We start from the raw sequence: 27,925 nt of genomic DNA, 5'->3' as shown, positions 1-27,925 counted from the left end.
AATTATCAAACTATTATTAATATAAGGTAAATTCTAACTAAGCTCTTGTTTTGACAACTCTAATCCACTAGAAATTGGGAATATAATTTTACAACAGTCATAACCACCCTAAAATTTGAGATTCATTTATAACCTAGAAGTAACAGGAGTTTGTAAAAGCAATAAAAAGTCTGCATAAATATAACATGTAACATGGACAAAAAATATTAAGAGATGGAAGAACTTCCAAAGATAAAGCTGCCATTTTAAAATTTATGATAAAAAAATGATTCAAAGTATATTTATGGAAATATATTCAAATGGACAAAAACATTAAAGATATAACATGATTGACTTAAAGAGAAATAGTTGAACTATTCTATTAAGTGCAGATTGAGACTCTATCTAACAACATCTGAAGGCATTTGAAAACCAAAAAATAGTTACAAAAGAACTGATTTAATAACTTCCAACCATCTCTATATATAAAAGCCTAAGCGACCGGCCAACCAGTAGCTATGACATGCCCTGACCACCAGGGGGCGGGCGCTCAATGCAGGAGCTGCCAAGCTGCGTTGACTTGGTAGCTGTGGTTCTTGGGTGACACACCCAGAACCAGAGAGAAGGGAGTCTGATTCCAAGGTGCATCACCCGAGAACCACCTTCTCGCAATCCGGGACCTGTTGGGGGATATCAGAGAGCCAGTTTCGGCCCGATCCCCACTGACCAGGCTGAGGGACTCCACCAGTGCACGAATCTGTGCACTGAGCCTCTAGTTAACTTGATATAAGAAAATAAAATAGAATGTGTGTGTCAAAGGAGAAAGGAAAGGTAAAGAGAGTGGAGCATGAAGGTTAACTTACTATGGTTTTTTTGTTTTTGTTTTATTTTGGAAAATACATTGATTTCAGAGAAGGGAGAGGGAGAGAGAAATAGAAACATCAATGATGAGAGAAAATCATTGATCAGCTGCCTCCTGCACACCACACACTGGCGATTGAGCCTGCAACCCAGGCATGTGCCTTGAACAGAAATCAAATTGTGGTCGATGCTCAACCACTAAGTCATGCCATCCCAGTTAGGTTAGCTTCTAACCAGAATATATAAGGACTTTGTGGCCACCCTATAGACAGAATTCAGTAAAAGCTCTTGAATGAGTGAACACAGACAGGTAAGATTTGGAAGGTGCAATATGTTCTATGAATATAAAATTGCATGCAAAATTTTCTGTTCATTCTTTCTTAAGAAAGCATTAATAAAATTCTCAAAGGAGTCTAGAGATCCATGAAGTTTAATAATTAAGTCATATTGTCTTTTGAAAGTCACTCTCATTTAAAAATTTTGTCTAACCCCTTTCCTAAATTTATAAAGTTTTCAGAAAACTGGCACCAGAAAACATATCTGAAGAGAAAACTATCAACAGCTTATACTTTAAAAAAAGATTTTTTAAAATCCCAATAAAACATTTAAAACTCACCATTTATTGTTTTTATAAGCATGTGGATTGACTATATCTCTAATGAAGCTATAATAGTGCCCACCATCTGCTGTTCCTGTGTGAACAGTCACTCCAATCAAGTCATATTCATAGCTCTCTGTGTCTTTTGAATGATCACTGACTTCCTTAAAGCCTGAAATGATTTACATAAAATAATGGCAATAATTTTGAAAACTACAGTGACACCTTAGAATCACTTTATATAATTTACATACATAAGCAGGTACAGGTACTTTATATATTAAAATAGGTACAAAACAACTGCATTTGCTAGTCATTCACCATCCATAGCCTAAAATTTTAAGGAACAGTTATACAAATTGGAAAAACAACCACCTATCAGTGCAAAACTATGGACAACAAATTCCTTATCTTGACATAAGTTTCTGCTACTTCCATCCATGGAAGTGTCATGAAAAATAGAAAGAAGCACAGTTCCTGTGCAGTCTTGCTATAATTTTAGAAATGGTTTGAAGAGTTCTAAAAAGAAGAATATATATATATACACAATGCTCATTTCTTAACTTCACCTGTATTTTAAAACTTATCATCTCTACTGGCTCATTTCCTGCAGCTTCTAAATATACCCAAATGCTAACTTTAAAAATTCCCTCCCATAACTCCATATTCCTTCATAGCTATAGCCGCCATCTTCTCTCCTCTCTTCAAATAAAGACCATGTTCTTCTCTTGAAAGAATACCCTACACCCATTGTTTACACCTCTCTCACCTCAGTAAGTGCCAGGCAATAGAATATAAAGATCAAATCATTGTTCTCTTTCCTAAATCTTATAGTAACTTCTTTAAACCTTAAAATTTTAAATCAGCATAACTTTTTATACAAAGAAACCATTGCCAGGACCTTTAATATGTAAAATGGAACTTCTCTGACTAAAAAAGAATGTAAAAGGCAAGGGCCCTAGATCTGTTCTGCTTTCTTCTCTCATCTATTCCCATTCCTCACCTCTGTGGTCCTTGAGTGGCATATGAAGAATTTTGAAAATCACTGGTCTTATGGAAGTAATAGCAATTTGGAGGTAACTTTTGAACCAAGGGCCATCTCTGACTCATTGCAATCTACCTTCCTATTGCAAATGAAATCTACCTTCCTGTGTAAATGAAATTGCTCCAGTAAAGATAACCAAAATTCTTCTCCATCACATTCTTACTGAAACTGTTGTTTTTCTTTAGCATCCAATAATTCTGATCACATTCCTTCTTTCTTGAGATCTTGAAATACTGACCCCTTATTCACCTAGCTGATCCAACCAGAAACCTGAGTCACTCGACTTTTTCTCCTCATTCTAGTAGCAGACTGACTAAAATGAAATGTAATCTTCAAAGGGGGCAGATACCTTGTTCTTTGTTGTCACTATAGTCCCATTACTACAAGAATAGCAAATTAGATAGTAGGTAGATGTTCAATAACTTTGTTGGATTCATTTATTCAATTGAGTCCTGTAAACTGCTTCTCTATGCACTTCTCCAATCTTACTGGTACGCTTTCTCATCTAAGTTACCACACCTCTGTAGTTTACCAGAATGGCTTCCCCACACCTCTGTCATCCATTTTGATTGCTGTGGTCAGATTAACCTTTTCCAGATCCCACCTGGTTCCCATCTCAGTTCTCTGCTTAAAATCTCCCAATGGTTTCACACTGAATAAAGATCAAAATTTTTAACATGACCTACCGAAAAAATGATTTGGCCCCTGCCATTTGCCCATTTCATCAGCTCCACTCCTCACCTGCCAAAGAGCTTACCCATTCCTCTCAATCTAGATCTTACTCAAGTTCTGCTTAAATGTCACCTTCTCATAAAAGTCCTCCCCGATTCCCTTAGAAGTATGTAATACATTCACTGTCCTATTTGACATTACATCATGTTTGTAATTTCTCATTCAATGTAAGACTTGCCCACTAGACTTAAGTTCTACAAGGGAGGGACATTTATCTTGCTCACTACCGTGTCCCCAATGCTTAGAAGAGTGCCTAGAACACAGTTCTAGTAGATATTAAATATTACCTTGGTAACTGACTGAATGTGCCACATTGTCTTTAAAAACATTCTTCTTTTTAAGATTCAGTCCCATTTTGTTAAAATGTATAGTTTATTACAACTTTGTAATTATAACTATCTGGTTATGGAGACTTACAATAAAAGAAAAGAGATGGAAAGTTACCTTCTTTCCTATCACTCTTTCCCATAAGAAAATCTTCTGTGTAGGGTGTCATATCCAAACGTAGTGGGAAGGAAAAGTGTGTGTTCACTTTCTCTTTCATCATCGTTACCATATTGAATGTATACCTCATAGTATTAAAACTCAGAATTCGAGGCAATTTCTTAAAACAGGCCCTGAAACACAGAAAAATTAATGAATAAAACTTGTTAAAAATTATCTTTCAAAAATACTTCAATCATGTAAGAGGGGGACATATACATATATGACTTCTTATATGACTTTTTTCATTCTGAAACAACTTTCTTGTGTCTAGATAAAAGAAAACTAAGTAGACTGTGATAACATAATGAAGATATATAAAGGTGCTATGGAAGTATAGAAAAGAGTCACATCATACTTCAAAGGCAAGGAGGTCTTTGGTTCAGTTTCCTTTTCCACCTTAAAGAACAGGGTTTGAAGTATTTATTTTTGTGAACTAGAACTGCAGTTTCTGTATCATTTACTAGATGTACGACCCTAAACAAATTACTTAGCCTCTCTAAGCTTAATTCCTGCTTTGTAAAATGGGACTAAAGTGGCTACTCCCTATAACTTTTAGAATGCTGCCTGGCAAATATCATTTAATTTATACAATCACAGCAGTAGCAGCAGAAAGTCAACTGGTTACCTAAATCTATGGTTGACATTACCGGTAGTTCAAGTAAAACAAAACAAAACAAAAAAAAAAAAACACAAAATTTTGATTTAAACAAAATCTATAATAATAAAAGTACAATATGCTAATTAGACCAGATGTCCTTCCATCAGGAGGACGAAGCCAGGGCTGCGAGGGAAGCCTGGATCCCGGGTGCCAGAGGGAAGCCAGTGCCGGCAGCAGGGGGGAAGGAAAGCCTACTCTTGCACGAATTTTGTGCATCAGGCTTCTAGTATATATATATAGATTTATGAAAAATATTAATTTTATGAAACAATACTTCACTGTACACAGGAGTCAAAAGAGAATTTGTTTAAACCAAGAGCACAGTATTTTTGTTTTATAAAGAAATTCAGAAAGATGAGATAGGGAAAAGATGTCATTAAGTAAAGGCAGTAAGTAGTCCAAAAATTCATCATTACTGATTGTTTAGGACTAGCAAATGATAAGGTTACATAAGTATAAAGGAGTTAAATGATGAAGGGCCTTGTATGTAATGTTAAGAGTATGAATTATCCTGAAATATGAGAGTCACTCACAGACTTGTGGTGGGCAATGGAATGTGCATTGAGTCAGAGGATAAAATAAACATTTGGAAAGATAAGAATTTATGTTACAGACCTATTAAATCTATGAGAATAAGACAGTTGTAAGAGAAAAGCACAGCACTCCGAATTAGGTAAGATTAATTTGGGAATCATTAGTATGTCAGCAGAGATTAATGTTACGGTAGTATGTAAAATTATTCAGGAAAGAATAAACTGAGAAAACAAAAGGTTAAAGATAGAGCAGAATATGATCCTTCGTACATTTCTGTTGACCACTTACTATGTTATTACAGACATCTATAAGTATGTTAAGAATATAAAAGTCTGATTAACACTTTGCCTGGGAGAGATGAGACAGTGTTTAGAAAAACCAAAACTAGTAGTATAATAGCAAAAAAAAAAAGGAAATGTTAAAAGAAGCATATTAAGAATGACAGATTTATTCCAAGTAAAAAGAAATTCTCCAAAGAACGTGACTCACTCTATCAATTATCTTTTGACTGACTCATTATATTCCACCACAATAAAAAACTTGAGTGACACCATTTTGTGAGTCCTTAATTCTTACCCTAATCCAATTATCAGATGAGCTTTTCTTCTTCCTATAACTGCCTGTACAGTTATACTTTCATTTGAATAAGTCCACCCACAACCTTTCTCTTTTGCAATCAACTTGAACTCTGAAGATCAAGACAAAGAGTACCATTCCCTTCAAATGCATATTTACGTACATGAGCAATGGCTTTTTTTTCTCTGCCTTCAACATGATTTCATCTAGAAAACTGTTTGATCCCCAAGTTCATTTTATTTTATTCTTTTATTAATTAAATCTTTATTGTTCAGATTACAGTTGTTCCTCTTTTCCCCCCTCGTAACTCCTCGCCACCCAGTTCCCACCCCACCCTCCTCCCTCACTCCCCATCCACAGGTGCATGATTTTTGTCCAGTCTATTCCCACATCGCCCTCACCCGTTTCCCCCGCAAGAATAGTCAGTCGACTCCCTTTCTATGCCCCTGATTCTATTATAATCACCAGTTCATTCTGTTCATCAGATTACTCACTTGATTTTCAGATTCACTTGTTGATAGATGTGTATTTGTTGTTCATAATTTGTATCTTTACCTTTTTCTTCTTCTTCCTCTTCTTAAAGGATACCTTTCAGCATTTCATGTAATACTGGTTTGGTGGTGATGAACTCCTTTAGCTTTTCCTTATCTGTGAAGCTCTTTATCTGACCGTCATTTCTGAATGATAGCTTTGCTGGATAAAGTAATCTTGGTTGTAGGTTCTTGGTATTCATCACTTTGAATATTTCTTGCCACTCCCTTCTGGCCTGCAAAGTTTCTGTTGAGAAATCAGCTGACAGTCGTATGGGTATTCCCTTGTAGGTAACTGAGTTTCTTTCTCTTGCTGCTTTTAAGATTCTCTATCTTTTGCTCTTGGCATTCTAATTATGATGTGTCTTGGTGTGGTCCTCTTTGGATTCCTTTTGTTTGGGGTTCTCTGTGCTTCCTGGACTTGTAAGTCTATTTCTTTCACCAGGTAGGGGAAGTTTCCTGTCATTATTTCTTCAAATAGGTTTCCAATATCTTGCTCTCTCTCTTCTTCTGGCACCCCTATAATTCTGATGTTGGTATGCTTGAAGCTGTCCCAGAGGCTCCTTACACTATCTTTGTATTTTTGGATTCTTTTTTCATTTTGCTTTTCCGGTTGGGTGTTTTTTGCTTCTTCGTATTTCAAATCGTTGACTTGATTCTTGCAATCCTCTAGTCTGTTATTGGAACTCTGTATAATATTCTTTATTTCAGTCAGTGTATGCTTAATTTCTAGTTGGTCCTTTATCACAACCTCGAGGGTCTCATTAGATTTCTTGTAGGTCTCATTAAGTTTATCGGCAGTTTCTAGAAAATTCTTGAAAAACCTTAAAAGTGTGGTTTTGAACTCTATATCCAGCACTTTGGTTTCCTCCATTTCTGTCATTTGTGTCCTTTTTCTTTGTTTCCACATTGTTTATACTTCCCTGTGTTGATACAATGGTTTTCTGTGCTAAGTGTCCTCTAGGGCCCAGTGGTTCAGCCTCCCCAATTACCTGAGGTGGGCTTTGTGCACAGTCTTGTTATAGTTAAGCCTTGATTGTTGTAGGTATCACTGGGAGGAATTGACCTCCAGGCCAATTGGCTGTGAGAATCAGCTGTGTCTGCAGTAAGAGAACTTCTGTGCTGGAGACATCCTCTGGGGCAAGACTTGCTTCAGTGGGGCTTTGGTGCTCACTGAGTCTGCCCCGAGTGTGTCCTTTATGGACCACGGAGCTGCAAACTGGATGGTCCCACTCTGACCTCTGGGTACGCTGGCTCCTGGGTCTCTAGGGAGGTGCTAATCTAGCCTCAGCCTTAGGCTATCCAGCAAAAGCCTCCCTGCAGGGCGGGGCTAGCAGTTATGGCTGCTCTCAGAGGCTCCCCTTCTCAGTGTCTCGGTAATCGCTGCTAGCCTCTCCGAGAGAAAGCTGCCCTCGAGTTCCAACCGATGCCAGACAGTCCCGCTTCTCCCGTATGAGTCTGGGTCCCCAGAGACTCGCCCGGAACTGGAGCTCAGAGCCTGAGACTCCCTCCCGATTGAAAACGACAACCGCGCCCTCAGCCGCCAGCCCGCTCCATGGGCACCTCTGTACCTTAGTATTTTACTTCCGCACTGCGCCTCCTCTGAGTCTCAGTATGCTTTTCTTTTTCCCTTTAGTTGTAGAATTTCCACTCAATCAGCCTTCCTGTGGTTCTGGATAATGTCCATTCCGTCTTTTTTTAGTTGTATTTTTGAAGTGGTTGTTCGAGGCAGAAAACTCCGGTGATTACCTATGCCGCCATCTTGGTTTCTCCCCCGCAAGTTCATTTTAAATTCCATCTTCCTTGCTGATTTTTGTCAAACTTCTAAAATGAATGATCTGTATTTGACACCATGTGCCCTGACAACCTGCTTTTATTGCTACAACTTGACAAAACACACCAATTACTTATTTGAAACAAAACCCAATGCTTTTTACTCAGCTTTCCTCCCCGACCCCAAATCTCTGAATACATTCTTAAGGTTCTCTTCCCCAGTTTCTGGGTTACCTGCCTGTCCTGATTTTCGTTCTTAGATTCTGTCAATTTTCCCTCTGTACATTTAAGATGGCTTAAGTCTCTGTACTTTGCAATAGTTATGTTCTTTCTCAAGCAGATGTTCTGATGCCTTCAGTCAATTATGCAGCTAATCTAAAACAGGGGTGGGCAAACTTTTTGAATCGAGGGCCACAATGGGTTCTTAAACTGGACCGGAGGGCCGGAACAAAAGCATGGATGGAGTGTTTGTATGAACTAATATAAATTCAAAGTAAACATCATTACATAAAAGGGTATGGTCTTCTTTTTGTTTTAGTTTTATTCATTTCAAGCAGGCCGTAGTTTGCCCAAGGCTGATCTAAAATCTAGATATTAATTACTTGATGTTACTATATATTACCAATCGTGCAAATCCTCTACCTGAATGATGTAGGCTGGCCTATTTCTGGACCTGCTGCATATACAAGGTCATTTCTATTTCTCTGCTTTTGTTCCTAGCAACTAGCTGTATAAGATGCTCTTTCAATCTAATTTCTACTTGTCATTCAATATTCACCTGTAGAACTTAAACATCTTTACCCAATTACTCTGTCCTGAACTGGCTATCGTATGCCTGAGCTCTGAAGTAAAAAAAATCTCTCATTATAGAGATTCAGAAAAGGATGTCTTCAGTTCATGAGTAGACTCTTTATCCTGCTCCACTAAATGCAGAGGAGAGAAATAAGCAATCAGACAGACTTGGAAAATATTTGATTAATTAAGAGAGAAAATCTGAAATATTTAAGGGTGCTTGAAAGTATATTTAAAATACTACCAATAAAAAACTAATAGAATGAGCTCCAAGCAGATGACCTTAACCTTAATCAGATAATTTTAATTTATATGTTTGTGTTTTACTTACATTTGATGATTATCAAAATAACATTACATTTAAGAAAACATACCTTTTTTCAGCTCGTACTTTCTTCCCGCAATGAGAACAAGTATACATGTTGTCACCTTCTAAAGTATCTTTAATAGTAACTTCATCAAGAGACTCCTGTATATAAAGCCAGAGTTAAAAGTTTTATTATTTACAGCATGCAAAAATACAAAAAAATAGTAATTACAATTTGGGTAAATACACAGAGGAAAACCACATTTTTAAAAACATTTTTATTGATTTTAGACAGGAAAGAAGAGGGAGACATAGAAACATCAATGATGAGAGGAAATCATCAATCGGCTGCTTCCTACACGTCCCACACTGGGGACAGAGTCTGCAACCTGGCATATGCCCTTGACCAGAATCAAACCTAGGGCCTTTCAGTCCACAAGCCGACATTCTATCCACTGAGCCAAACCGGCTAGGGCCAAAATATTTTTTAAAGTGAATTCTTAATTTCAATAACAACTGCCTTTTCCTCACATTGACACAAATACTGAGTCTTATTAAATTTTTCAAAAGTGAAGCATTTAAATTTTGATTAGGAAAAGATCAACTTTGTGGTCTATCTTTAGTTCTTAACTTGAGTAGCACAGTATGAGAAAATAGAAGACAGTTAACTTTCAAGATGAGAAACATAATCCTGCTATATACAAATAGTTTAAAGCAGGAAAAAGTCTACAAATATATACATTACTTACATAAATGTTCTTCATATCAGCCACTTGGCACCTCACAGTATAAAACTCTTCAGCAGTCTGACTAACGTGTTCACAATCCTGGTCAATTAACAGTAAAAAGTTAGTAATCTTTATAATAAGCCAATTAAGATTTCTAAAAAGCAAAGAACAGGTAGAATACTTACCAAGGATACAACATTGTTTGTAATTACACCTCCAAACAAACTTTTGACAGTATTTTTCTTTGAAACAAACAAACAAACAAAAGTCAGTAACTTAAGTTGGGCAAATCTCTACAAATGTCAAGAAACTTCAGTATTCTGGTACGAACCAGTTCTGGAGACATTTCTTCAATTTTGGTAATTAGATCGGTAAAAAACTCTGTCATATCTTTCTGCTCCCCAGTATTCAGAGGCTGCTTATCCATGGTGTATGTTTTACAGAAGGGTCTAGGATTATATGCTTTGCATTCACTCTCCTGTAAATGAATGGTGGGGTTGGGAGTGGGGAAAATGATTACAAAATAATCAAATAAAGAAACCTAAGTCTCGCTCTGGCTGGTATTGCTAAATGGTAAGAGCATAGGCACAAGCATGGAAGGATCTTAGGTTCAATTCTAGTCAATGACACACACCTCAGCTGTAGGCTCAATCCCTGGCCCCAGCTGGATGCAAGTGGAAGGCACCAATCACTGTGTATCTCTCTCATCAATGTGTTTCTTTCTCCCTCCCTCTCTGTTCCTCTCATTCTCTCACTCTCTCTCTCTCCCCACCCTCCTCCCTTCTACTGTCTCTAAAACTGAATGGAAAAAAATATCCTCGGGTAATGATTAACAAACAATGAATAAAAAAGAAAATGAAGAGAAGCAGCAAAATCACACAGGGTAATGGTCCATGCTGATGAACCTGGATACTATTCTGTTCATAATAAAGAACCACTGAAAAGTTTTAAGCCCGGAAGTAATATTGTAAGATTAGCAATTAAAAAAAACACAACACACTGATTGAGTGACCTTTTATAGTTATGGAAGGTGGGGGGGGGGGGGCAAGGAAATCAGAAAACTCTAAGCCTAAGGGGGGGCAGAGGGACTGTGACAGAAAAAGGGATTCTTCAAAAGAGAATAACAGGATGTAAATAACTGAGATATAGCTATTGAAAGTACCAGTAAGTAACAAATTTCATTTGAAAAGTAACGGTATATAGTCAGGACGTCAAAACAAATGAGCTCTAATGTTTTCAGCTTTGGTCAGAGGGTGTATCTAATCACGTTTTTAAGAAAATACTAGAGGCCTGGTGCACAGATTCCTGCACAGATGGGGCCCCCTGGCTTGGCCTGTGGGCACTGGGCTGAAAGCAGCTCTCTGACATCCCCTGAGGGGTTCTGGATTGCGAGAGGGCATAGGCCAGGCCGAGGGACCCCACTGGTGCACAATCGGGGCCAGGGAGGGACTGTGGGAGGTTGGCCACCCAAGGAGGGCTCCAGGGCGTGTCTGGCCCATCTGGCCCAGTGCCAATAGTCCGGACATCAAACAGCAAGCTAACTTATGGGTTGGAGTGTCTGCCCGCCTGGTAGTCAGTGTGCGACATAGCGACCGATTGAATGGTCGAATGAACGGTTGGACACTTAGCATATTAGGCTTTTATTATATAGGATTTTTATTGTTGGGAGTACTACAGATGTCCCCCTCCCATTTTCCCCCTCTTTACCCCCCTACTCCCCTTTCACTACCCTATTGTCTGTGTTCATGGGCAATGCATACATGGATATAAGTTCTTTGGTTAATCTCTTCCCAACCCCATCCCATACACAATTTTCAAACATACCATTAAATATGTAAACATTTTTTGAAGCTCCAGAAGAGTGGTCTTATGCTTCATATCTTCTGAATACTGAAATTCAAAAGAAAACATTCAATTAAAAGATACTGACATTAGACATTCTAGCAAAGAAAGTATTACAATATGCTTTACACCATTCAATTTCTTTTAGATATGTGTAGAAAAAACAAAGGCACAGTCCAGCAATTTTAGCATTAAAAATGGAAGTATTTTGTTCATTATATAAATACAGCCATCACTATTATGTAAGAAAATTGAATAAAGACATCTTTAAAAAGTCACTTTCTTTGTCTGGCCTGTGCACTCAGTGGATGAACTTCGACTTAAGAACCACGGTTCAATTCCTGGTAAGGGCACATGCCGGGGTTGCAGGCTCGATCCCCAGTAGGGGGTGTGCAGGAGGCAGCTAATCAATGATTCTTTCTTATCGTTGATGTTTCTATCTCTCTCTCTCTCCCACTTCCTCTCTGAAATCAATAAAAATATATTAAAAAAACAAAGCCCACACATGGAGTTAGCTAGTGATAAAATCAAATTTTGTCATTTTTTTAAAAAATTCATAAATTGCTTCTCAAACAATATTTCAGTAAATTCAAAAAAAAAATCAAGATTTAGCCACAGAATTTTAAAATTTTGTTTTATAGTTTTAATTTTTAAAGTGAGAAAATTGTACCTTAGCAGTGAAGACAGCCTGTCTTGCTTCAGGTATCATATAAAGTTGCTGAATAGTTGAAGCCAAGTAACAAGTCGCTCCAAGGTTAGTCAGGCCAACAAATCTGCACTCGGCACGGACATCCTCGTGAGGCCAGTAATCCCATTTATAAGGTGCATGGGCTGCTGAAAAGAGAGGGAAGGAAAAATGTCCCCCAAACAATTAAACATAATGTATTGTTTTCATTAACAACCATTACCCTCCATTACGTATTTAGTTAATATGCATAAAATATTATATATGGTAATTTTTAAATTAGTAGTAAGAACACATAGTAAAACTAATTCATTCCCTAAAAATTCAAAGGACTGTCACAACTTCATTTCATTTAATACTAAATTATTTAACAAAAAAATGTTTAAGTGCTTCAGCTATCTATAAAACGGCCTTCACACCTGTTTTTTTTAAAAACAATTAAAATTTTTTAACTTCAATAACATCTAAGCAACAATCATTTATAATTGATTGTTAATCATTTATAAGTGTGTGAACAGTGATTTCTTTCTTTGAAATATGCCCTTCAAAAATCTGATTTCTGCATACAAATTTTAAAAAGATTAAAGAAAAAGAAGAATGCTTACACTGCATGTGTTGTGCCATAACCCAGTTGTGTATTAGCCTGTAGTTCTCAACAGACCCCTTTACCATCTCTACTAACAAATCATAAGCAGCAGCTCTTGAAGAATGTGATTTGCACTTTGGCTGTTGTCTATCTTTTAGACTAGGCAACAAAAACAGGAGATTGAAGATATCTCTTAAAAATTCCTGAAAAACAGAAAAACCAAGCATATTATCTTAAACTTAAATATTAATTATATTCCAAATATAATGAGTAACTTACTTAAACTAAATCCTATGACAATCTACAATTTTCTAAAAGACTGAAAATTTCAAGCAGCATCATATACAATACTGGAAAGTATTCCCAATGTTCCCTTTTCTTAGAGAAAACAGAAGGGTGAGAATCACCTTCATTCTTACATCCCTCTTGACACCTAATATAGCTCATTCTTACCACAATGCGATTATTTTACAGTCCATTAAGTGACCAAAAGTTTTTGTTAAGAACTCATTACTACCTATCTTGACTGCTTCTGCACTTACTTAAGTTTCTCCTTACTTTGCTCTAATAATAACAGTAGTAGCCATCAAAGCAGCAACTTATGCATAATGAGAATTTTTAAGTGCCAGAGGCTCCCAAACAAAAAACATTAAAAACCATGTCTGTTCTGGTCGGGTGGCTCAGTCAAAGCATTGTCACATTCGCCAAAAGATTGTGGGTTCAATTCCCAGTCAGGGCACATTAAATTGCAAGTTCGATCCCCTGCAACCTAGGGGTGTGTATAAGAGGCAACCAATCAATGTTTTTTTCTCACATCGATGTCTCTCTCAAATGAATAAAAACACATCTAGCATGGAGTTGACAGGTGCCTGAGTCAGGATTTAATATACCAAACTCTTAACTTCTATACCAGTGAAGTTCAAACTAATGTGCAAGGTTTTACCAGGTAAAGTACATTTCAGATGTACTTTTTCCTAAATTTGATAACCTTGAGAAAGAGTTACCTTTCCTACTTGTTGTTTCTTAATTTTCTTTGGTAAAGTAGCAAATGACCAATTATGTCCCTCACCCATCTCAAATACTGCTATCATAGATTGTTCTGGGGCATAAAACCTGGGACACTGCATAGAAAAGAGGTAATGTTGTTAAGACTGAGATTCTGCTATACTTTAGAAAGTCTGGATTGTAAGGTTGGCCCTTGGCTATCATCTGGAAACCTGAACGGTAAACAGTATCCTCCTGTGATATAAAAATTTCTTAAGTGATACAAGTAGCTTATTGTGCCTGTTTGTTTTGGTTTATGCTGAGTAACTGCTTTCTATCTGGGAGTATGGAATTTCAGTGACTGTGGTCAATTATTCAGATACTATGCACCTACACCATCCACCCCAATAAAAACCCTGGACTCCTAAACGCAAGAGAGTTTCCCTTACTCTGCACATGTATTGTGACATTCACTGCTGGGTGAATTAAGCACAATCTGTGAATCTCCATTGGGGAAGGACTCTAAAAAGCATGTACCAGGTTTCCACCAGAGGTGGCCCCACACTTTCCTTTGCTGCTTTCATTTTGCTGTAATAAAGCTCAGCTATGAGTACAACTAAATGCTGAGCCCGTTGATTCCTTTTAGTTAATCAATGAAGCTGGGGATAGTCATGGGAACCTCTAACATGAGTACCCAATACAGGACAATATGAAATATTTTCCCATTAATGACTTCAAAGCTCTTCTACCCCACTATTATCAAAGAAAGTAAAATACATAGTTCCTAACTTTGGCTAAGAAATATTGAAAGTAAATATGGTCTTACTTCATATAGTTGAAAGATTATACTTGTCTATCTTAGAATTCAGAGGTGAGATGACTATCTTGGACACAAAGTAACATATTTACTTGAACTAGAAAACAAAACAAGGCTCACTTAAAAAAAAAAGGGGGGGGGGGGGAATTGGCTAGTAACCATTTAACAATGAATTTCTTTGCCGATCAGTTCAGATGCAGAAATTGAATAAGCTAAATATCTGTAGCTCCAAAGTATTGAAGAAATATATTTAGAGATAGGGTGAGCAGCTGAAACCAGTAACATCCAGCCCAAATTGGCAGAGGAGATTCAGTTGGGAGACAGTTTGCAGCCGGGAAAGGCAGAGGACTCCAGGAGAAAGGGGGCTGTTGGAGACTGCCAGATCAGGCTCCCCTAACCGGGCAGCCTCCACTACTGCTGAAATCTCTCCTGAAGCGGCCGGCTCAGCCACGGAGACCGCACCATCTTGAGTGGCTGATATTGGAAGCGTATACATCCAGAGACTCTGCAACCATGGCATCCAGGGATCATCTCAAGCAGTGCAACTACATGGACTCAGACAAGCCCTGCTCCTCCTCACGGAAAGGTCAGATTTGGCCTAGATAAAGGTGTGGTTTGCAGTTCAGGTTGGAGAGAGGAACGCACGCGGGGGAAGTCTGCGCCCCACAAAGTCTGTGGCCGTTGGGGCCAGCATGATCCGTGAGTGTGGAAGGGTCCTGCAGGGCTGCTGGCAGAAGGGAACTCTAAAAATTAGCCCATAGCTGGACTGAGTGCAAAAAGGCAGCCTCGGATTTTGCCAGTGTGCTGGCTGCTTAGTGCCAGGGAAGAGAGGACGTGCGGAAGAGACTGCGCACAGAGCTGGACGGTGGGGGGTTGCCAGTTCGCGCACCTTCTCAGGCTGGTTTTTTTTTTTCTTTTCTCTCTCCCCCTTAAATCTTTGTGTTTGATTATTAAACCCAATACATAGGATCACCTAATTGGGGTCACTCACAGAGACTGCAGGGGAAAGTTGTTTTTGTCGAACCTGGGAATCAGAGCGGGGAGTAACGATCAAAGAACCAGCTCTGGGTCAGCCAACTTTCCCAAACCAGTATTAAGTGCGATAGGGAAAACAAAACCTAACTACTGGCCAGAGAGGACTTATAGCCTTGGAGGTCAATCCAGAAACACTGCCACCCAGGGGCTGAACCACAAACTGACTCTTCTGTAAACACAAATAAAGGCAGTCTGGGAAATAAATACTGCCTGCTTTAAAATCAGGACTGTGGTTTACAACATGGAGGAACAGTGTATCGCAGGGAACTTCAACACTCTTTTGAATACCTGACAGGAATAAAGCATGCCAAACAGAAGAATAGAGGAAGTGAAGGACCTTCACTACTGCACATTTTTTTCCCACCTTTTACTTAAGAAACTAATTTTTTTTCTTTTTTCATCACCTGATTTTACCTTTTTAATTACTACATTTTTATTTTTAACCAGTATTATTACCACTACCATGTTACCTTTTTTTTATAGTGTCATTTTATTTTCTCTTTATTTTATATTGGAATTAGTGTTTCATATTCTATTTTCATCTTTCCTTTAGCATCATATTACTCTACCTCAACTTTACCTTTATGCCAAATCTCTGTTCCTAACTTTTCCCCTTCTGTTGTCCTGTTTCTCTTACCCTATTCATGCTTTAGATTTTCCATATTCCTTCTTTTTACCCTGTTAAAATTTCACCCTTATATATCTAACTAGGGGCCCGGTGCACAAAGTTCGTGCACTGAGTGGGGGGGGGGGGGGGAGAGAGTGTGCCTCAGCCTAGCCTGCCCCCTCTCACATACTGGGAAGCCCTCAGGCGTTGACCCCCATCACCCTCCAATCGCAGGATCATCGGCCCCTTGCCCAGGCCTGACGCCTCTGGCCTAGGCGTCCGGCCCAGGCAGCGGGGACCTGCAGTGGCAGCGGGGGGTGCCGCGATCGCGCAGGCTCCGCCCGTGCCCCTGCAGGAAGCCTCTGGCTGAGGCGTCCGGCCCGGGCAGCGGGGACCCACAGCTGCAGCGGCCCCGCGATCGTGGGCTTTGCTTTAGGCCCAGGCAAGGGACCCCTAGCTCCCGGGACTGCCAGCTTCGACCGTGCCCAGCTCCCATCGCTGGCTCCACCCCTACTTCCTGCTATCACTGGCCAGGGCGGCAAAGGCGCCTGATTCTCTGATCATGGCTGGGCACTGCCCCCCAGCCCTTAGCTCCCCCCTGGGTTTCCGATCACTGTCAGTGGCAGGGGGCTTCTTCCTGCTTTCCCTTTCGCCTCCCTGCATTGTGCCGACATATGCAAATTAACCGCCATCTTGTTGGCAGTTAACTGCCAATCTTAGTTGGCAGTTAATTTGCATATAGCCCTGATTAGCCAATAAAAAGGGTATCATCGTACGCCAATTACCATTTTTCTCTTTTATTAGTATAGATTTCCAATCCCCTACTCTACATCCATATACACCTCTCTCTTCTCTTTCTTCACTATCCAAATTTTTTTTTCTCTCTGTCGTTTTGTTGTTCTTGGCTTGATTGTTGAGTATGCTGGGGTTTGTTATGTTTGTTTGTGAGATTGTTCTGCCTTTTCTTTTTCTTTTTCTGTTTTTTTTTTCCCCCCGGTTATTTTTTTGCTTCTGTTTTCCCTCGCCTCACCTATTATTAGTTGCTGTTTGTAGTTTGCATTCATCTCTAGGGATCTGTTGCTGGAATCTGTTGGGATTAGTGGTTGTTCTATTGGAGTTTTCTCCCCATATAAATAGTTTCTTCCCCTCTTCTATTTCATTCTCTTTCTTTTCTCTTTTACTTTTTTTTTTCCTTTTCCCAACTTCATTTTTGCACTCCTTTTCTTTTCTTTTTCTCTTTTTTCTTGTTCTCTTCTTTTTCCTAATCCCCTAATTCTCTTTGCTCTGGTGGTCATCTTTATTTGGGGTTATTAATACCATGAATACATTTGTGTTCAGTGCCTTGTGTGTTGTATTTTGTGCCTTTAAATCAATGCAGCAGAGAGAGAACTACATAACCAAACACCTGGAGAAGAGAGATCATGAGGAGACAAAGAAACAGTCCGCATATGAAAGAAAAACAGGCATCACCAGAAAAGGAAGTAAACGAAATGGAGACAATGGAGGCAAGCAACCTGTCAGAGAAAGAATTCAGAGAAATGGTCATAAGGTGGATGAAGAGAATGGAAGACAAATTCAACAATATGTGTAAGAACCAAGAGGAAATGAAGAAGAACCAAGAAGAAATGAAAAATGACATCACTGCTATAAAGATCTCAATAGAAAGCATCAACAGTAGACTAGAAGAAGCAGAGGACCGCATCAGTGAGCTAGAAGACAAGGTAGGAAAAAATACCCAAGCAGAAGAGCTTCTAGAAAAAAATTAAAAAGCAGGAGGAGAGCCTAAAAGAACTTTGGGACAACAGAAAACGAAACAACATCCGCATAATAGGGGAACCAGAAGGAGAGGAAACTGAGCAAGGAATAGAAAGCCTGTTTGAAAAAAAAAACAAAACAACAGAAAACTTCCCTGATATAGGGAAGAAAAAACTCACACAAACCCAAGAAGCTCACAGAGTCCCAAACAAAATGAACCCCAAAAGACCGACACCAAGGCACATTATAATTAAATTGGCAAACACCAACGACAAAGCAAGAATCTTAAAAGCGGCCAGAGAGAGATAGAAAGTTACCTACAAAGGATTCCCCATCAGACTAGCGACTGATTTCTCAACAGAAACACATCAGGCAAGAAGGGAATGGAATGAAATATACAAAGTCATGCAAAAGAAGGGTCTGAATCCAAGAATACTGTACCCAGCAAGGCTATCGATCAAAATTGAGGGTGAAATCAGGAGCTTCACAGACAAAAAAGGACTATGGGAGTTTATTACCACAAAACCAACAATGCAAGAAATGCTAAAGGGTCTACTATAAAAAGAAAAAATAGAAAACGAAGAAGGAACACAGGAGTAAAGAATAAAAATGGCAACAAACAAGTATCCATCAATAATAACTTTAAATATAAATGGATTAAATGCCCCAATCAAAAGACATAGGGTAACTGAGTGGATAAGAAAACATGACCCATATATCTGCTGTCTACAGTAACCCCACGTCAGAAAAAAAGACGCACACAGACTGATTGTGAAGGGACGGAAAAAGGTTTTCAGGCAAATGGAAATGAAAAAAAAAAAGCTGGGGTAGCAATACTTATATCTGACAAATTAGATCTCAAAGTGAAGGACATAAAAAGAGATAAGGAAGGCCCCTTCATAATACTAAAGGGAGCAACCCAACAAGAAGAAATAACCCCGGTAAACATATACGCACCCAATATAAGTCTCCGCATACATAAGAAAACTTCTGGAGGAGATCAAGGGAGAGACTGACAGCAATACAATGATAGTAGGGGACTTTAATACCCCACTATCACCATTGGACAAATCCTCTAAACAAAAAATCAGCAAAGAAACATCAATCCTAAATGACTCACTAGATCAGATGGGATTAATAGACATCTTCAGAATATTTCACCCCAAAGCCACAGAATATACATTCTTCTCACGTGCACATACATCATTTTCAAAGATAGACCATATATTGGGAAAAAGGCAAAGTCTCTTCAAAGTCAAGAAGAGAGAAATCATATCAAGCATCTTCTCAGATCATAACGGCATAAAGCCGGAAATCAACTACAATAAAAACAATCCAAAAAAATCAAACACATGGAGAGTAAATAGCATGTTATTAAACAACTAGGGGACCAGTGCACGAAATTCGTGCACTGGGTGTGCGTGGGGGAGTGTCCCTCAGCCCAGCTTGCCCCCTCTCACATACTGGGAGCCCTCAGGCGTTGACCCCCATCACCCTCCGATCGCCTGATCGGCCCCTTGCCCAGGCCTGACGCCTCCACCAGAGGTGTCAGGCTTGGACAGGGGACCCCCATCTCCCCCTGATCACTGGCTCTGGCCCCCGCCCAGGCCTGAGGCCTCTGGCCCAGGAATCATGCCTGGGCAGGGGACCCCCATCTCCCTCTGATCGCTTGCTCCACCCCCCGCCCAAGCCTGACGCCTCTGACCCAGGCTTCAGGCCTGGGCAAGGGGACCATCATATCCCCCCAATCCCCGGCTCCGCCCCCCACCCAGGCCTGATGCCTCGGCCAGAGGAGTTGACCCTCATCACCCTCCGATCACCAATCACCGGATCGGCCCCTTGACCAGGCCTGAGGCCTCTGGCCTAGGTGTCCGGCCCGGGCAGCGGGGACCCGCAGCTGCAGCGGCCCCGCGATCATGGGCTACGCTTTAGGCCCAGGCAAGGGACCCCTAGCTCCTGGGACTGCCAGCTTCAACCGTGTCCAGCTCCCATCACTGGCTCCACCCCTACTTCCTGCTATCACTGGCCAGGGCAGCAAAGGCGCCTGACTCTCCGATCATGGCTGGGGGGGGCAGGGCAAAGGCGGCCCCAGGGCCGCCTTTGCCCTGACCCCCAGCTCTTAGCTCCCCCCTGGGTTTCCGATCACTGTCAGTGGCAGGGGGCTTCTTCCTGCTTTCCCTTTCGCCTCCCTGCATTGTGCCTACATATGCAAATTAACCGCCATCTTGTTGGCAGTTAACTGCCAATCATAGTTGGCAGTTGATTTGCATATAGCCTGATTAGCCAATGAAAAGGGTATCGTCGTACGCCAATTACCATTTTTCTCTTTTATTAGATAGGATGACTGGGTTACCAGAGAGATCAATGAAGAAATAAAAAACATCATAACAAACGACAATGAAAACACAACAATCCAAAACAGATGGGACACGGCAAAAGCAGTCTTGAGAGGGAAATTTATAGTTCTACAAGCCTACTGCAAAAAACAAGAAACAATGATAATAAATTACCTAACCCTACAACTCAAAGAGTTAGAAAGAGAGCAACAAGAAAAGCCAGTGTAAGCAGAAGGAAGGAAATAATAAAGATCAGAGCAGAGATAAATGACATAGAGACCAAAAAAAAAAATACAAAAGATCAACTAAACCAAGAGCTGGTTCTTTGAAAAAATAAACAAGATTGATGAACCTCTAGCCAGGCTCACCAAGAAACAAAAAGAGAGGACCCAAATAAACAAAATCAGAACTGAAAGAGGAGAAATAACAACAGACCCCACAGAAATACAAAGGATTGTTAAAAAATACTATGAACAACTCTACTCCAACAAACTAGACAACCTGGAGGAAATGGACATATTCCTAGAAAAATACAAATTTCTAAAACTTAATCAGGAAGAATCTAAAAATCTCAATACGCCAATAACTTTGGAAGAAATTGAAGCAGTCATCAAAAAGCTTCCAGCAAACAAAAGCCCAGGGCCAGGTGGTTTCACGGGGGAGTTTTAACAAACATTCAAGGAATAACTAAAACCTATCCTCCTCAGACTATTCCAAAAAAATTCAAGAGGAAGGAACACTTCCAGACTCATTCTACAAAGCCAGCATCACCCTAATACCAAAACCAGATAGAGACAACACAATGAAAGAGAATTACAGGCCAATATCCCTCATGAACATAGATGCCAAAATCCTCAACAAAATCCTAGCAAATCGGATCCAACAGTACATCAGAAAGATCATACACCATGACCAAGTAGGATTTATCCCAGGGATGCAAGGATGGTACAATATCCGCAAATCAATAAACATAATACATCACATAAACAAACTGAGAGATAAAAACAACATAGTCATATCAATTGATGCGGAAAAAGTATTTGACAAAATCCAACACCCATTTTTGATTAAAACTTTCAGCAAGGTGGGAATAGAAGGATCATACCTCAACATAATAAAAGCCATATATGACAAACCCACAGCCAACATCATATTCAATGGGCAAAAACTAAAACCATTTCCCCTAAGAACAGGAACAAGACAGGGATGCCCACTCTCACCACTCCTGTTCGACATAGTACTGGAAGTATTAGCCATTGCAATCATACAAGAAGAAGAAATAAAAGGCATCCAAATTGGAAATGAAGAAGTAAAACTGTCCTTATTCGCAGATGACATGATATTGTACATAAAAAACCTTAAAGACTCCATCAAAAAACTATTAGACTTAATAAATGAATTCGGCAATGTAGCAGGATACAAAATCAACGCCAAGAAATCTATGGCATTTCTATACACCAATAGTGAACTTACAGAAAGAGAGACTAAAAAAGCAATCCCATTTACCATTGCACCAAAAAAATTAAGCTACCTAGGAATAACCCTAACTAAAGAGGTAAAAGACCTCTACTCAGAAAACTACAGGACGTTGAAAAAAAAGATAGAGGAAGACATAAACAGATGGAAGAACATACCATATTCATGGATTGGTAGAAGCAACATTATTAAAATGTCCATACTAACCAAAGCAATCTATAAATTCAACGCGCTTCCCATTAAAATACCAACAGCATATTTCACAGACCTAGAACGAACTCTCCAAAAATTCATCTGGAATAAAAAAAAGACCCCAAATAGCTGCAGCGATCCTGAGAAAGAAGAACAAAGTAGGTGGGATCTCAATACTAGATATAATGCTGTATTACAAAGCCATTGTTCTCAAAACTGCCTGGTACTGGCAGAAGAACAGACATATAGATCAATGGAATAGAATAGAGAGCCCAGAAATCGACCCAAACCACTATGCTCAAGTAATATTTGACAAAGGAGACAAGAGCATACAATGGAGTCAAGACAGTCTCTTCAATAAATGGTGTTGGGAAAATTGGACAGATACATGCAAAAAAATGAAACTAGACCACCAACTTACACCATACACAAAAATAAATTCAAAATGGATAAAGGACTTAAACATAAGACAGGAAACCATAAAAATACTAGAGGAATCCAAAGGCAACAAAATCTCAGACATATGCTGAAGCAATTTCTTCACCGATACAGCTCCTAGGGCATTGGAAACTAAAGAGAAAATAAACAAATGGGACTACATCAAAATAAAAAGCTTCTGCACAGCAAAAGAAACCATCAACAAAACAAGAAAACTCACTGCATGGGTGAATATATTCGTCAATGTTGTCACCGATAAGGGTTTAATCTCCAACATCTATAGGGAACTCATACAATTTAACAAAAGGAAGATTAACAATCTAATCAAAAAATGGGCAAAGGACCTAGATACACACTTTTCAAAAGAGGACATTCAGAAAGCCAAGAGACATATGAAAACATACTCAAAGTCACTAATCATCCGAGAGATGCAAATCAAAACAACAATGAGGTATCATCTCACACCTGACAGAATGGCTATCATCAACAAATCAACAAATGACAAATGCTGGACAGGATGCAGAGAAAAGGGAACACTCGTGCACTGCTGGTGGGAATGCAGACTGGTGCAGCCATTGTGGAAGACAGTATGGAGTTTCCTCAAAAAGTTAAAAATGGAACTCCCATTTGACACAGTGATCCCACTTCTAGGAATATATCCCAAGAAATTAGAAACACCAATCAGAAAGGATATATGCATCCCTATGTGCATAGCAGCACAATTTACCATAGCGAAGATCTGGAAACAGCCTAAGTGTCCATCAGCAGATGAATAGATCAGAAAACTATTGTACATCTACACAATGGAATACTATGCTGCTGTAAAAAGGAAGGAATTCTTACCATTTGCAACAGCATGGATGGAACTGGGGAGCATTATACTAAGTGAAACAAGCCAGTCAAATGAAGAAAAATACCACATGATCTCACTCATTCATGGATAATAAGGACCATTATAAACTGATGAACAAAAGTAGATACAGAGGCAGAGCAGCCTCGAACAGACTGTCAAACTACATCCAGAAGGCTGGGGAGGTTTGGGGGAGGGGGGGGGGGCGCGGGTAAGGGATCAACCGAAGGACACGTATGAATGCATATAAGCATAACCACTGGACATAAGACACTGGGGGGTAGGGGAGGCCGGGGGATTGTCAAGGGGGGGGAGGGGGAGGGGGGAGACATATGTAATACTCTTTGTAATACTTTAAGCAATAAAAAAAATATATATATATCTAAAGCCTGTGATAAGAAGAAAGCATTTTATCAGAAATATTAGATTGATAAAAGCATGCTAAAATAAACAATATTTTTATTTTCCTTACCCTGAGCAGGTGTCTTTAAGTGAAATAGTAACATATGTATATTAACATACCCATTTGCTAAATAATGTAAAGCCATTTTAGAATACTTCCCAGAAAGAACCTCAAACAGCTACCTGAGAGAATATTAAAAAGTTCTGAAGATTGATCACAGTGTATTTTTGATATATAATTTAGAAGAAATTCAAAGAAATGATATTAAAACAAAACTTCAATTCCCACTGTAAACATATGAATAAGGCTTACATTTCCACTATGTATACAAAGTTTCTCAGAATTTAAAAATCCATAAAAATATAAAGACAGGATCATTCTAGCTTAACAGACCACTGCACTACTGTCTCTCAATCAGTTGCCACATTTACTTTACCAGAACATATTCCTGATGTTGACTGATCAAAACTTCAAAAGACTCTTTTTAAAATTACAAAAGGTTTTTGTTTTATTGTACATATAAAAACAATTTCCTGTGACCACAATAGATGGCCACCTAGCTTCCCAAAGTTACCTCCTATACTTCCTCAAATTCAAGCCAAACTGAACTAACCACTCAATTTCCTGTAGATACCCAGTAGTTTTCTATGAATTCTTTTTTACTCGTGTTCTTTTCTATGATTAAATGTTTCCTTTATATGTCTATTTAAGAAAACTTTATCCTGTATTACAAAAGCTATCTTCTTCAAAGCCTTTCCTAATCTTCTCGATATCTGATCTTAAATATATCTGATAATATCCCTTTAGTAGCCTATTATTTTAACATGAGTTACAAGTATCATAAGCAGCCATTATTTGTGAGGATACATACAAATTTTGCATAAGGCAAGCTTCTCCATAATTACCTGCTGAACAAGTGAACCATTAAATTGTTAGTTCTTAAGAATCAGGACTAAGTCTTAAGCATGCATTTATTCAACATATATGTGCTAGATACTATGCAAGGTAGAACAGATAAAAATGGAGTTTATATTTTTAAAGGGGAACGAGAATACAGGAGGAAGAAAGGAGGAAAGGAAAGAGAAGCAGTAACAATAGTGTTGATAGTGGTGATGGTGGTGTCAGAGACCATACCTGGACTGCAAAACCTAAAATTGTAAGGCTGTTTGCAGAAAACGTTTACTGACTTCTGAACTAAAGTAAAATTCTAAATGAAATTTTAAAATATTCTTAAATAAAAAAGCAAAATCATTAAAATAGAAAAGGAACATTAAATATATTGGAGATACAGATTATTCTTAAAATTACACCCAAACCAACCGCCTTAAACTGCCACTGGTTATCTAAATTGACATTTCAAATTTAACCTGTCTAAAACAAAACTCCTAATTTTGATACACCCACTCTCTCCCCATCCTGTGGAGTCTGAGTTTTCCTCTTCTTCGTAAATGGCATCATTCACTTAGTTTCTAAGACTTAAAATTGAGGAGTCACTTTTGATTAACTTCTCTTCCACCTCACAATCTTATCTAAATTTAAGTTTTGTGAGCACCTTCTAAAATATTCCAAATCCAACCACTTTTCACCAGAAACACTGCAAAACTTTCTAACTGGACTCCTGATCCAAACACACTTGCCTTTCCTAGTTTTCCACCTAGATCTCCACACACAGAGTATAGTGAAGCTTTTAAAATGTCAATGCAGATCACATCTCTCCTGTACGTGTTTCTATAGGTTTCCCATCTCACCAAAAAGTTATAAAAAACTATAGTTTTGACTACATAAACATGAAAACCTTCTCAACAAACAACTACTAATAAACAATAAAACTATTATTTAACGTTGTTCTGGAAGTTCCAGACAAAATTAGACAAGTTAAAAGGAAGGAAAGCCACAGATAATTAGTGCAGTGAAGACCAGAGGTGGGGCAGGAGCCAGGTGGAGAGGGGCAAAAGGTATGATGGACACCTGTAATACCCTTAACAATAAAAATAAATTTTAAAAACTGGGAAGAGTCCTAATCGGTTTGGCTCAGTGGATAGAGCGTCAGCCTGCGGACTGAAGGGTCCCAGGTTTGATTCCACTCAAGGGCATATACCTTGGTTGCAGGCATATCCCTAGTAAGGGGTGTGCAGGAGGGAGCTGATCGATGTTTCTCTCTCATCAATGTTTCTAACTCTCTATCCCTCTCCCTTCTTCTCTTTAAAAAATCAATAGAATGTATTTAAAAAAACTGGGAAGAGATAAAACTTAAAAATCAATTACTTGCAGATGATAAATAAAAAAACAAAAGGAAACTCAATGACAATACTGAAGATTACAGTGAAGACAGCTGAAAAAAGTCTATAAACAGATGAATTTAAGATGGCCTACAACAAATTCATACACAATAAATGCTGTACATAAACCACCAGTTAGGAAACATAATTGTAGAAAAGATTCCATTTATGATACCAATCCTATCTAATAAAAGAGAAAAATGGTAATTGGCGTACAACGATACCCTTTTCATTGGCTAATCAGGGCTATATGCAAATTAACTGCCAACTAAGATTGCGGTTAATTTGCATATGTAGGCACAATGCAGGGAGGTGGAAGGGAAAGCAGGAAGAAGCCCCCTGCCACTGACAGTGATCAGAAACCCAGAGGGGAGCTAAGAGCTGGGGGGCAGGACAAAGGCCTCAGGCCTGGTCAAAGGGCCGATCCGGTGATTGGTGATCGGAGGGTGATGAGGGTCAACTCCTCTGGCCGAGGCATCAGGCCTGGGCGGGGGGCTGAGCCGGGGATTGGGGGGATATGATGGTCCCCTTGCCCAGGCCTGAAGCCTGGGTCAGAGGCGTCAGGCTTGGGTCGGGGGTGGAGCAAGTGATCAGAGGGAGATGGGGGTCCCCTGCCCAGGCATGATTCCTGGGCCAGAGGCCTCAGGCCAGGGCGGGGGCCAGAGCCAGTGATCAGGGGGAGATGGGGGTCCCCTGTCCAAGCCTGACACCTCTGGCGGAGGCGTCAGGCCTGGGCAAGGGGCCGATCAGGCGATCGGAGGGTGTTGGGCGTCTACGCCTCTGTCAGAGGCGTCAGGCCTGGGCAAGGGGCCGATCCTGCAATTGGAGGGTGATGGGGGTCAACGCCTGAGGGCTCCCAGTATGTGAGAGGGGGCAGGCTGGGCTGAGGGACACTCTCCCCACACACACACACACACACACACACACACACCCAGTGCACGAATTTCGTGCATCAGGCCCCTAGTTATGAAAATAAAATTCCTAGAAATAATCTTAAGAAATGCTTAAAATTCACAATATTCAAATGAAAACCTCAAAGTGAAAAACACAAAAAGATTGGTCTTCTATAAATAAAGAGACAGATCCTGTTCTTGTACAGGTAAATTCAATACAATGTCAATTTTTCTATATCAACCATAAATTTAATACAACCCAAATTTTAAAAAGTAACAGAATTTAAATTTTTGAAAGAATGAGACAAACTGATTCTAAAGTTCACGTGAAAAATAAATAGCCAGGAAAATTCTGAGGAGTAATAAGAAAGATGGGCCATCTCTACAAGATACTAACTATACAACTATGTAATAAGGATATAAGGTTGATGAATGAATGGATGGGTAAAGTGAAACAGGAAGTCAAGAAATAAATACAAATACATACGCCAGTTTAGGATGATTCTAGAAAGGAATTTCTAATCAATGATTTTAAAAAAAGCTAGCCTTGCTCAAGCCAGTTTGGCTCAGTGGATAGAGTGTCGGCCTGTGAACCAAAGGGTCCTGGGCTTGATTCCGGTCAAGGGCATGTACCTTGGTTGCAGGATCCTCCCCAACCGAGGCCCTGGTCAGGGCTTGTGCAGGAGGCAACCAATCGATGTTGTTTCTCTCACATTAATGTTTTTCTCTGTCTTCCTCTCTCTCTTCCACTCTCCCTAAAAAAACCAATGGAAAAATATCCTCGAGTGAGGATTAAGAACAAAAACAAAACAAAACAAAACCTAGCCAGTTATTAGAACTGGGTAGCTATATAAAAAAGAAATTAACTCCCCATTTCATTCCTTTCACCTCAATAAATCACTTATAGTACAAAATTAGAAGTAAAAACTAAAATAATGAAAGTGTAAGAAAACTATGAGTTTTTAAAGTATAATACAAAATCCAAAAGCTATAAAAGATTAGTAAATCTGATTAAATGAAAGTGAAATCTGCTTAGGAAAACAAGCAAAACAAAAGCACAAAGTCAAAAGACAATCAGGGCATGGGCGGCGTGAGGGCCAAAAGGGGGTTAAGGACACATATGTAATACCTTAACCAATAAAGAAAAT

At 39.3% G+C, this 27,925-nt stretch overlaps 1 protein-coding gene across 10 annotated transcripts in view; it reads right to left on the bottom strand.

Moving 5' to 3' along the window:
• Positions 1-27,925, bottom strand: part of USP34 (ubiquitin specific peptidase 34) — a 245,626-nt gene that overhangs the window by 53,061 nt on the left and 164,640 nt on the right. For 9 of the 10 annotated variants that reach the window (XR_009447947.1, XR_009447948.1, XM_059659684.1 and 6 more), the window contains 9 exons: positions 12,732-12,915; positions 12,112-12,275; positions 11,424-11,489; positions 9,931-10,077; positions 9,785-9,841; positions 9,621-9,698; positions 8,939-9,033; positions 3,660-3,832; positions 1,457-1,610 (listed from right to left, as the gene is read on the bottom strand). Coding sequence is in view for 8 of the 10 variants with exons in the window: in XM_059659684.1 (XP_059515667.1) it covers positions 1,457-1,610; positions 3,660-3,832; positions 8,939-9,033; positions 9,621-9,698; positions 9,785-9,841; positions 9,931-10,077; positions 11,424-11,489; positions 12,112-12,275; positions 12,732-12,915 (1,118 nt within the window). In the remaining 2 variants the exon portion in view is untranslated. The remainder of the gene's footprint in view (positions 1-1,456; positions 1,611-3,659; positions 3,833-8,938; positions 9,034-9,620; positions 9,699-9,784; positions 9,842-9,930; positions 10,078-11,423; positions 11,490-12,111; positions 12,276-12,731; positions 12,916-27,925) is intronic. The other variant, XM_059659680.1, reaches the window with a different exon arrangement.

Source organism: Myotis daubentonii, chromosome 12 (assembly GCF_963259705.1).
Source record: "Myotis daubentonii chromosome 12, mMyoDau2.1, whole genome shotgun sequence".
NCBI classification, from domain to species: domain Eukaryota; kingdom Metazoa; phylum Chordata; class Mammalia; order Chiroptera; family Vespertilionidae; genus Myotis; species Myotis daubentonii.
Note: the sequence above shows the minus strand (reverse complement) of the source record. Positions and strands in the feature narration are given on the sequence as shown.